General features: G+C 51.0%; 1 protein-coding gene across 2 annotated transcripts; it reads left to right on the top strand.

Annotated features, from left to right (window-relative positions):
• The first annotated feature begins 1,778 nt into the window (after positions 1-1,778).
• LOC144695382 (zinc-binding protein A33-like) lies at positions 1,779-12,181 on the top strand. Of its 2 annotated transcripts, XM_078566276.1 has the most exons (6): positions 1,779-2,582; positions 4,491-4,586; positions 5,698-5,931; positions 9,751-9,773; positions 10,044-10,159; positions 11,007-12,181. In XM_078566276.1, exons 1-6 carry the CDS (start codon positions 2,364-2,366, stop codon positions 11,549-11,551), a joined length of 1,233 nt encoding a protein of 410 aa, XP_078422402.1. In that variant the 5' UTR covers positions 1,779-2,363; the 3' UTR covers positions 11,552-12,181. The 2 variants fall into 2 exon arrangements, with proteins under 2 accessions (XP_078422402.1, XP_078422403.1); XM_078566277.1 differs by lacking the exon at positions 4,491-4,586.

Below are 12,181 nucleotides of genomic sequence, written 5' to 3'. Positions count from 1 at the left end.
AGCACTTGACCCATAACCTTGAATGTTATGATGTGCCAAGTGCTCATCCAGGTACTTTCTAAAGGATGTGAGGCAACCCGCCTCCACCACCCTCCCAGGCAGCGCATTCCAGACCGTCACCACCCTCTGGGTAAAAAAGTTTTTCCTCACATCCCCACTAAACCTCCTGCCCCTCACCTTGAACTTATGTCCCCTCATGATTGACCCTTCAACTAAGGGGAACAGCTGCTCCTTATCTACCCTGTCCATGCCCCTCAATCTTGTACACCTCGATCAGGTCGCCCTTAGTCTTCTCTGCTCCAACGAAAACAACCCAAGCCTATCCAACCTTGCTTCATAACTTAAATGTTTCATCCCAGGCAATATCCAATCTCCTCTGCACCCCCTCTAGTGCAATCACATCCTTCCTATAATGTGGCGACCAGAACTGCACACAGTACTCCAGCTGTGGCCTCACCAAGGTTCTATACAACTCCAACATGACCTCATCCAAGACTCTGCTGCCTGTGTCTTAACTCGAGTCCCATTCACCCATCACCCCTGCGTTCACTGACCTACGTTGACCCACCTGCCACTCCACCCTCACCAACCCACCCTCAACACCCCCATCACCCCCGGGTCAAGCAATGCCTTCATTTGAAAATTCCCATCCTCATTTTCAAATCCCTCAGTGACCTCGCTCCTCCCTATCTCTGTAATCTCCTCCAGCCCCACAAACCTCCAAGAACCCTACGCTCCTCCAATCCTGGTCCCTCGAGCATTCCCGATTTTAATCATTGGTGGCCGTGCCTTCAGTTGCCTGGGAACTAACCTCTGGAATTCCCACCCTGCACCTCTCCGCCTCTTTTTCCCTCCTTTGAGACACTCCTTAAAACCTGCCTCTTTGACCAAGCTACGTAAATACAATATAAAAAACAGAAAATTCCGGGAAAACTCAGTAGGCCTGGCAGCATGTTTAGAGAGAAAGAGAGAGAGAAACAGTTAACGTTTCGAGTCCGTATGACTCTTCTTCAGGACTTCTTCTCTACTCTGAAGAGTCTCACGGGCTCAAAACTTTAACTCCTGCTTCCCTCTCTCCATGGAGGCTGCCGGACCTGCTGAGTTTTCCCAGTACTTTCTGTTTTTCACAGAATCACACAGTGCAGAAGAGGACCTTCGGCCCATCGAGTCTGCACCGACATGTGAGAAACGCCTGACCTACCTACCTAACCCCATTTACCAGCACTTGGCCCATAGCCTTGTATGTTATGACGTGCCAAGTGCTCATCCAGGTACTTTTTAAAGGATGTGAGGCAACCCACCTCCACCACCCTCCCAGGCAGCGCATTCCAGACCGTCACCACCCTCTGGGTAAAAACGTTTTTCCTCACATCCCCCCTAAACCTCCTGCCCCTCACCTTGAACTTGTGTCCCCTCGTGACTGACCCTTCAACTAAGGGGAGCAGCTGCTCCCTATCCACCCTGTCCATGCCCCTCATAATCTTGTACACCTCGATTAGGTCGCCCCTCAGTCTTCTCTGCTCCAACGAAAACAACCCAAGCCTATCCAACCTCTCTTCATAACTTAAATGTATCATCCCAGGCAACATCCTGGTGAATCTCCTCTGCACCCCCTCCAGTGCAATCACATCCTTCCTATAATGTGGCGACCAGAACTGCACACAGTACTCCAGCTGTGGCCTCATCTGTGTTTCAGATCTCCAGCAACTGTGGTATTTTGCTTTCATTTTACTACGTAGGTACAGGCGGTGCTGTTGACTGTATTCCCGGATGTTGCTGTTGACTGTATTCCCGGATGTCAAATACTCTCGTAAAACACATCTGTGAATCCACTTTTCAGCATCTGAGGCAAGGAAGCAAGAGGAACCCAGAGCCTGCAGATAGTCCCTTAGCAGAGCTGAAGTGTCAAAAATTGGAAATCTGCAAAAGATTGGCCATGGCGGTGAAATCCAAGGCAGTGGTGTCATTCCGAGCGAGAACAGGAAGGTGCTGAGTGTTTGTCGAGGGGCTCAAGCGAGCGGCTCAGTGTGTCGGGTTACTGTAACAACAAACAGACAACGATAGCTGCCACAAGGCTATCGGGTCACCGGGTTATAAATACTCGTGACCAACCTCAGCTCACTGCAAACAGCATGACCTCTGCAGCACCGAGCACTTAGTTGCTGCGTCTGTCTGGATCCAGGGGCCTCCGGGCAGCATTAAACCCTTCCTCACTGAGCACCCAGTGGGTGGGGAGTGGGGGAAGCGGGGTCAGTGCTCAGCAGCGGAGGAGTGTTGGTGATAGGGGAAGGGTCTTCGAATCTTCTGCCCCACCCCCACCCCACCCTCCGCAATCCCCTCACCCCAACCCCACCACGCTCAGAATGCCGCAGCCAGAACCTGCCCTGTCGGACAAGGACGTGGAGGCTGTGCACCCGCAGGGGGAGGAAGGGAAGAGGAAGGTTTACTGCGAGGAGCATGGCGAGACGCTCAAGATGTACTGCACGGTGGACCAGACGCCCATGTGCCTGCTTTGCATCGACACGGAGACCCACAGGGATCACAACTTCAATCCCATCAGCGAGGCCGTTCGAATCTACAAGGTAGGCGCTGGTCTTGCCTTTACAGAATCAACTGGGGGGAATTTACAGCACAGAAGGAGGCCATTCAGCCCATTGTGTCCTTGCTAACTGACAAGTAGCCACCTAGCCTAATCCCGCTTCCCAGCTCTAGGATTTAGTAGTTCAAGTCCATATCCATGGGTGTTTTACATATTATGAGGATTTCTGCCTCTCCCCCCCATTCAGGCAAGGAGTTCCAGATCCCCATCGCCCCATCGGTGAATTAATCACCCCTCTGAACCTCCTCTCTTGCACGTTAACTCTATGTCACCTGGTCAATGACCACTCAAACAAAGGGAACAGGTCCTTCCCATCCACACTACCTAGACCTCTCATAATTTTATAAACTTCAATTAATTCTCCTCTCAGCCTCCTTTATCCCAAAAGAAAACAACCCAGCCTATCCAATCTTGGCTCATAACATCCTGGGTAACCCTCCTCTTGTACCCTCTCTGGTGCGATCAAATCTTTCTACGAGTGCGGTGACCAGAACTGCACAAATTATTTTGCTCTGACAGTTTTACAGAACAGGAAAGTTTTGTTTTGTAAAAAAAGTCAGAAGGCTTGAATTCCCACAATAAATGGTCCCATTGACCGTCCCTCGATCCACAATCCCATTGACCGTCCCTCGATCCACAATCCCATTGACCGTCCCTCGATTCACAATCCCATTGACCGTCCCTCAATTCACAATCCCATTGACCGTCCCTCGATTCACAATCCCATTGACCGTCCCTCGATACACAATCCCATTGACCGTCCCTCGATACACAATCCCGTTGACCGTCCCTCGATCCACAATCCCACTGACCATCCCTCGATCCACAATCCCATTGACCGTCCCTCGATCCACAATCCCATTGACCGTCCCTCGATACACAATCCCATTGACCGTCCCTCGATCCACAATCCCATTGACCATCCCTCGATCCACAATCCCATTGACCATCCCTCGAGACACAATTTGAATTGGCTGAATTTCCCTATCTGTGGGTTAATGGCCAAGTATGCAATGGTCAGGAATCTTGCTCCAGCCCTGCCCAGTAACCCTTACTCTTTAGCGCACCCATGATCAGGGCAGTTCCCAGGTCAGGGTACGGTCGGGCATCTCTGTGATCTGTGATGCCAACCATGGTCAAACAGCTTGGCAACAGTTCACTCTCAAGGTTCATGGAGGGCGCATGACCAAGATACCAGAGGGTGAGTGACACCATTGATTGAAATATCTAAAGACCCTGAGGCGTCTGGACAGGGTGGAGAGGATGTTTCCTCTTGTGGGAGAATCTAGAACCAAGGGGTCACTATTAAAAAATAGGGGGTCGCCCATTTAAGACAGGGATGAGGAAAGATTTTCTCTCAGAGGGTTGTGAGACTTTGGAACTCTCTTCCTCAAGAGGTAGTTGAGGCAGTCTTTGAATATCTTTAAGGCAGAGCTGGATAGATTCTTCATATATAAGGGAGTGAAAGGTTATTGGGGGTAAGTGTGAATGTGGGGTTGGGGTTACAATCAGGTCAGCCATAATCTTATTGAATGGCAGAGCAGGCTCGAGGGGCCAAGTGGCCTAATCCTGCTCCTAATTGGTTTGTTCGTGTGTTCGAACTGTACCTGAGGGAGAGTCAGGGACACAAGGGAGCTGGAGGAAACTTTTATTTCACCTTCCTGACTTGGAAATATATCACCGTTCCTTCACTGTCGCTGGGTCAAAATCCTGGAGCTCCCTCCCTAACAGCACAGTGGGTGAACCTACACCACATGGACTGCAGCAGTTCAAGAAGGCAGCTCACCACCACCTTCTCAAGGGCATTTAGGGATGGACAATAAATGCCAGCCCAGCCAGCATCACTCACACCTCATTCATGATTAAAAACAAGATTTATCTGTGTTTCCAGAATGAACTGAGATCCTCCCTAAACGCGCTGAAGGAGAGAAAGGCAATGTTCACTGGGATTATGTACAAACAAGAACACAGGATCTCAGCTCTCAAGGTGAGTTTCTAATACCGTTTCCCCCAATTATGTTGACATGGGTTTTGAGTTCATCAAAATAAAGGATGTTAGTGCTGGGCACGGAAGGTAACTATCAAACGCTCCCAGGACGGGTACAGCATGGGTTAGATACAGAGTAAAGCTCCCTCTACACTGTCCCATCAAACACTCCCAGGACAGGTACAGCACGGGTTAGATACAGAGTAAAGCTCCCTCTACACTGTCCCATCAAACACTCCCAGGACAGGTACAGCACGGGTTAGATACAGAGTAAAGCTCCCTCTACACTGTCCCATCAAACACTCCCAGGACAGGTACAGCACGGGGTTAGATACAGAGTAAAGCTCCCTCTACACTTGCGATCAAACACTTTGAGCGTAGGTGTGGTGCTGAGGAGGGAAGGAGTTTTTGGGCAGATTGTCTCCAACCTGCAGGCTTGACCCTCACATAGGCCGACAATTTTCTACTCTGCCCCATCCCCTATCTCAGAAGGGAGCATCCTCTTCCGCTAGCATGACTAATTCACCTGCTACTCTTTTCATCCTTCTGACCAAGCCTGACAACTTAACCCCAAAGTGGAGGAATTTTGTATGCTGAGCTCATTAGGAACTGGGTTGACTGCCTGGCTTATTTCAAATAGGATAGGCATGAAAAGACATCTGTCCCAGTCTGCTTTGCAATTGAACCTATGACCAGAATGTGAAAGGTCAGTGTCTGACCCAGACATCACCCGGTCCCAGAGGTGAAAGATCAGTGTCTGGCCCATGACACCACCCAGTCCCACAGGTGAACGGTCAGTGCCTGAGCAATGACGCCACCCGGTGCCAGAGGTGAAAGGTTAGTGTCTGGCCTATGACACCACTTGGTCCCAGAGGTGAAAGGTCAGTGTCTGGCCTTTGACACCTCCCGATCCCAGAGGTGAAAGGTCAGTGCCTGAGCAATGACGCCACCCAGTCCCGAGGTGAAAGATCAGTGTCTGACCTTTGACACCACCCAATCCCAGGTGTGAAAGGTTAGCGCCCATCTTAACGTGCGGCCATCCCTCGCCATTCCACCCCTCCCAGCTTCCCACACCCTCTCCGTTGCTGAGTTCATGCTTTTGCTTCCGAAGGGGACGGTCGAGGGTCTGACGCGCCATGTCTCGGAGGAGTTTGCGAGAATGCGCCGGTTCCTGGACGAGAGGGAGAAAGGCCTGAAGGAGGAGCTGGCCGAGTACACGAGCGGCTTGCTGCAGCCCTTGGAAGAAAACCTGCGAGGTATCCAGCGGGCGCTGATCTCCATCCAGAAGGACATCATATACTGCCAGGCCACTGCTAATCAACGCGACAGCCTGCAGTTCCTACAGGTAGCGGGGCGGGGCGGGGGGGTGTTGGGTGGGTGGCGCTAACACTGGCCAGGCATCTTCCTTGAGCTTTCATTACAGGAGCTCCCACCACCAACAACTACCGCAGCCCCACTCAGGCTTTTCTTGGGTTGGGGTTGTGAGGGGAAGATTGTTCCTCAATATTTTTCGAACAATAAGCAAAAATGAGCGATATACACACGATTTTTTTTGATACTCTTCTGATTATTTTCTCACTTGGGCTGCTTGCAGAAGTGTCCAGGGGCTGAATTTTTAGGCTCCTGCCTCATTTTGAGGCCCTACTGACAGAGGCTGAATGAAAAGTTCCAGTTGGCTTCGAGGTCCCCAGAGGCACCTGAGATCACAGCCTTTCTGGCAGATACCCTTCCAAAATGGTGCTAAGGGTTTTCTTAAGTTTTAAAATTAGTTGGGTGGAGAGAGCGAGAGAGACAGAGACAGAGGGAGAGAGCTCACCTCCATTTTGGGATGCCCACTCTTTCCCCTAACTTGAGAGGCTGACATCTGCTTCTTCAGTGGCAGGTGACCTCCTAACGGCCCTCCAGCTTTGCGAGCCCGCCCATCACCCTGGGCTGGACAGTGAGCCCGTCCTCTGGCCACGTGAGTGATCATTCCCCAAGCGCAGCCCCCATTTCAGCCTGAGGTCGAGGTCATGAACCCCACGGGGAAAACTTGCCCCTGTAGATGAACTCATTAATCCATGGAAATTAATGTATAGCACTTGCCTGGATGAGTGCAGCTCCCACAACACTCAAGAAGCTGGACACCGTCCTGGGAAAACAGCCCATTTGATTGACACCCCATCCACAAACATTCACTCCCTCCACCACCGACGTACAGTAGCCGCAGTGCGTACCATGTACAAGATACACTGCAGAAACTCACCAAGGCTCCTTCGACAGCACTTTCCAAACCCATGACCACTACCATTTAGAAGGACAAGGGCAGATGAGAACACCACCACCTGGAAGTTCCCCTCCAAGTCACTCACCATCCTGACTTGGAAATATAATGCTATTCCTTCACTGTTGCTGGGTCAAAATCCTGGAACTCCCTCCCTAACAGCACGGTGGGTGTACCTACACCACATAGACTGCAGCAGCTCAAGAAGGCGGCTCACCACCACCTTCTAAAGGGCAATTAGGAATGGGCAATAAATGTTGGCCTAGCCAGCAACGCCCACATCCCGTAAATAAATTATAAATTTTTTTAAAATCCTAGGCTATCTCTATAACAGGGGAGAGACAGGGAAAGGGGCCCTGTAGGAGCTGGGAGCCTCTTTTCGTTACAACAACAACTAGCCAGCATTAATTTAGCGCCTTTAGCATATAGTAAAATGTCCCAAGGAACCTCCCAGGAATCAAAATTCAACACCGAGCCATGCAACTGATATTAGGGCAGGTCACCAAAAGCTTGGTCAAAGAGGTAGCTGCAGGCTGTAAGGAACATCTTGGGGCGAGGTGGAGAGGCGGACAGGTTTAGGGAGGGAGTACCAGAGCTGTTGGTGCACCTAACCACAGGGACTGCAGCAGTTCAAGAAGGCAGCTCACCACCTCCTTCTCAAGGGCAATTAGGGATGGGCAATAAATGCTGGCCTAGCCAGCGACGCCCACATCCCATGCATGAATAAAAAATATCGATGAGGCTTCTCTCGCTCCCTCTTTTCCCATTTTCCTCTGTCTCTTCCTCCCTCCTTGCTATCCCTCTCTCTGTTCTCCCCAAAGCCCCTCGCCCACTTACCCCGGCCGCCCTACCGTTTATCTGTGTCTGGGAGTGCTGTTAACCTGACTTGCCCGGTGAGAATTTGACTCAGTCAGATTGTTTACCCGTTTGCTACACAACCCATAAAATTTCAATAGGACACAGATTGAGATCGATAGTCAAAGGGGCCTTGTATAAAATGGGTAACCAACCTGATTCTGTTAGCTTTGTATCAGGAATAGTGGGTCCTAGTCTGCCTCTCTCTCTCTCTCTCTCACACACACTCTCTACTCAGTACCATGCTACGCCTGTCTACTTATGTCTCATTTGCCACATTCCCTTCTGCTTAGAACAGCTGGTGGTTTCTCCTAAATCCCCACTGGAGAAGCTGCCTCATCTTTAGCCCTGTTTTCAATCTCTTATTATTGGCAGTCCGTGTTCTCCATGAAAGCGCACCGTCTTTCTCGAGGCACTTTGCAGTCACAACAAGATCTGCCACTCCCCAAACTTGGGCCCAAGGCCTTTCGCTCGAGTTCCCATCATCCTCTGCTTGGTTGGCGTCCCGGTATGATGGTCCCAAGTTGGCCTCCCTGTCACCTGGTTTCCGTTGCCTCGGCAGCAGCCCGAGTCGTCTACCATTGACCATAGAACTATGGAAAAGTTACGGTGCAGAAAGAGGCCATTCAGCCCGTCGTGTTTGCGCCAGCCGTACTTTGACCCAGGTTTTGCTTTGTTAATCCAGGGTTTCGCCTCCATGCCTCGGCCCACCTCACCGACCCAGGCGAGCACCGGTATGACAGACCCCAGTCCACCAGCCTTACTTAGTCTCCCTTAAGAGCAGGCACCAGAAAAGACCCCTATCAAGGCCTCCAAAGATCCCAGTGGTAGTGACGTGGGCAGTGTCACAGAGGGGATCCTGGCTGGAGGCAGAACGGAAGCCTCAACTCATCTACTGCTGAAACCTTTATCACTGCATTTGCTACCTCTAGACTCGACTGTTCCAATATACCCCACCCCGTTCTACCCTCCGTAAACTTGAGGCCATCCAAAAGTCTGCCGCCCATGTCTTAAACTTGTGCTAAGTTCCGCTCACCCATCACTCCGTGTGTTTACTGATGCGCATTGGCTCCTGGTTAAATAATAACTGAAGTTTAAAACTTCCCATTCTTGTGTTCAAATCCCTCCATGGCCTCGACCCCCCGCCCCCTATCTCTATAATCCCCGCTGTTGCAATATGCCTTTAAGGGATAGGAGCATGACATCACGAAGAGGGGAACGCGCCATGCGATCCAGTTTTGGTTTCACTTTTGCTTTTGCGCAGAGCACAGCATAGACAGCTCTGCTGGTGCTGTCTTCAAGCTTTCTGCCCATGTATACGTGTTCAAGGAGGCAGCTCACCACCACCTTCCCAAGGGGCAATTAGGGATGGGCAATAAAAAGCGATACTGTGAATGCCATTGAGAGAAAGAAGAGGAGGAGCAGGAAAGGATATAGTAATGTGACAGGGCTAAACCTCACAGGCCTTATCACAGATGAAGCTCTGCTTTACTTTGCCATATTTATTTTTTGGCCTGAGAGACTTTGAGGAGTTGATTTGCAATCAAAGAGCCTCATGGCGATGGTGTTCTGCCTGTTTTCGTCGCCCAATAGCTAATGATGCAGAGTCTCCCAAACCTTCCCCCAGCGTGACCCCCATTTTAATGCCTCGGACCTTATGTGGCTCGGGGCTGGGGTTTTTGTGTTTTAGCTCCTGTGTGGAGGAGGGAGGGGCGCAATGGGGGTGCCGGGTTTACCGTGGTAGGAATTGTTTAAACTGCAGGGGGTTCTTTTTGGGGGAAAAAAAGCAAAAGCCTACCTCTTCATGGGCTTTTTTTTTGGCAGCAGCAATTGGCCCTCAAAGATCTGTCCTTCAGGCCACGCCCACCTCTAGAGAAAAGAGGGTTTAAAAGGACCTCGCGCTGTTAAGCATTCATTCCAAGCTCCATGGCAGCCATTGCTGTCTCAGAGGTCACGACCCCAAAATGTCGGGTCATGACCCACAGCTCGAGTAGTGATGATTTAAATTCCATAAACATCTAACTTCTTGTTCTCTTTTTTTTTCAGGAAATCAATTGGCTGAGAGAGAGGTATGCAACCTGTATGCGATCTGTTCTTTGCTGCGCAGGAGGAGGCCCATCAGCCCATCGAGCCTCTGCCGACTCGCTCAAAGGGCGAACCATCACCTGCCCTAGTTTAACAGATTCCGCTCCCCCCCTCCTCCCCCGTCGCTAATAGATCACCGCGCGCCTTAAGGTGAATGAGAAAGGTCTCACAGCCCCATGCTCTGTCGCTGCTGATTCTAATCCACCTCCCCCACCAAGTTACCGACTCACCTTCTGTACCCTTACTCTGCACAGGCCCCACGAGGAGATTCAACACCCCTCCGTGGTCTCCGCAAAGCTGAGCCTGGGGCTATTTAAAGGGCCCCTCCAGTACCGAGTGTGGAAGGAGATGAGGAACAGCATCAGCCCAGGTAAACAATTCAACTGGCAGAGAGAAAGAGAGAGAGAGAGAAAGAGAGAAACAAAAAAATGCCACAGCCGCTGACAACCTGAGATAAAAGTCCGACCGGACTGATTCATTCTGCCCACACTATGCCTTTAACTTCAGACTCGTCGCGTCTGAAACTCTTCTGCCCGCCCTCCCAGCCAGGCAATTTCTGGGAGTTAAATTTTTCTGACTGGTTACTATTCATAGGCAGAAATTAGAGCTGTGTCGTTCAGGGGTCACGGCAGGATGCACTTAAGTCTACAAACATACGACAGAATAAATCTGTCTGGAACTGTTGCACTCAAAAAGCTGGGGAGTGAATAGAAAAACTCGAAAGTCAGTTTTTTGGGTGTCACCGGCTAGGCCAGCATTTATTGCCCCTCCCTAATTGTTCTTGTTCAGAGGGCATTTTAAGAGTCACCTGCATTGCTGTGGGTCTGGAGTCACATGTGGGCCAGGTAAGGACAGCAGATTTCCTTCCCTAAAGGGCTTTGGGGAACCAGATGGGCTTTTATAACAGTCGGCAATGGTTTCATGGTCATCATTAGACTTTTAATTCCAGATTTTTATTGAATTCAAATTTCACCATCTGCCGTGGTGGGATTCAAACCCTGGGTCCCTGGGTTACCAGTCTAGTGGCAATTGATAATTCTGTTACCTTAGGGCATGAGGATTACAAAGTCAAGGCAGGTATATGGAACTAAAGTACAGAATAACAGAGCAGGTTCAAAGGGCTGAATGGCCTGTCCTACTCCTGTTCTCCGAGAGGCTCTGACTCCAGAAGACCATGATTTCCAATTGACTAACAGGCTTCCTCTTCTTTGTCACAGTCCCAGCACCGCTGACCCTTGACCCAGACACCGCCAACCCCTGGCTCGTCCTGCTGCAGGACATGACCAGCGCCGGGGTCAACGAGACGTGGCAGGAGGTCACCGATGATCCGCGGAGGTTCGACTCCTCACCCTGCGTCCTGGCCTCTGGAGGATTCAAGGCGGGGAAGCACTACTGGGAGGTGGAGGTGCGGGGTAAGACGGAGTGGGTGGTGGGGGTGGCGAGGGAGTCGGCCGAGCGGAAGGGGGACATCACCCTGTCCCCGCAGGACGGCTACTGGGCTGTGTGGCTGAGGCACGGCAGCAACTACCGGGCCCTGACCTCGCCCCCCACCCGGCTGGCCCCGACCTCCGACCCCGACAAGGTCGGAGTTTACCTGGACTACGAGGGAGGCCAGGTGTCTTTCTACGACGCCGACCGGATGTCCCACCTCTACACGTTCTCTGCCATGTTCACCGAGAAACTTTACCCGTTCTTCAGCCCAGGACTGAGGGATGGACGGAGGAATTCGGCCCCAGTCACAGTCTATCAGCTCAAGCTATAGGCCAGGGCTGGCCTGGGTACGTGTTTGGTCATGAAGGGTTGCTGAGGTGACAACCATGGGAAGGAAAGGGATTTGTGTTTACACATCTTCTAACACCTCCAGACATCCCAAAGTGCCAATGTAATGTGAGGCGAGCGTGACTGCCCTTGACATCATGGCCACATTTGACTGAGTGTGGCACCAAGGAGCCCTAGCAAAACTGGAGTCAATGGAAATGAGGGGAAAAACTCTCCATTGCACAAAGGAAGATGGTTGTGGTTGTTGAAGGTCAATCATCTCAGCTCCAGGGCATCACTGCAGGAGTTCCTCAAGGTAGTGTCCTCGACCCAACCATCTTCAGCTGCTTCATCAATGACCTTCCTTCCATCATAAGGTCAGAAGTAGGGATCTTTTCTGATGATTGCACAATGTTCAGCACCATTTGCGACTCCTCAGATACTGAAGCAATCTATGTCCAAATGCAGCAAGATCAAGACAATATCCAGGCTTGGGCTGACAAGTGACAAGTAACATTTGTGCCACACAAGTGCCAGGCAATGACCATCTCCAACAAGAGAGAATCCAACCATCGCCTCTTGACATTCAAAAGCATTAACATCGCTGAATCCCCCACCATCAACATCCTGGAGG

This window comes from Cetorhinus maximus, chromosome 21, assembly GCF_964194155.1.
Source record: "Cetorhinus maximus chromosome 21, sCetMax3.hap1.1, whole genome shotgun sequence".
In the NCBI taxonomy this organism is placed as follows: domain Eukaryota; kingdom Metazoa; phylum Chordata; class Chondrichthyes; order Lamniformes; family Cetorhinidae; genus Cetorhinus; species Cetorhinus maximus.
This window is presented reverse-complemented; position numbering and strand designations above follow the sequence as displayed.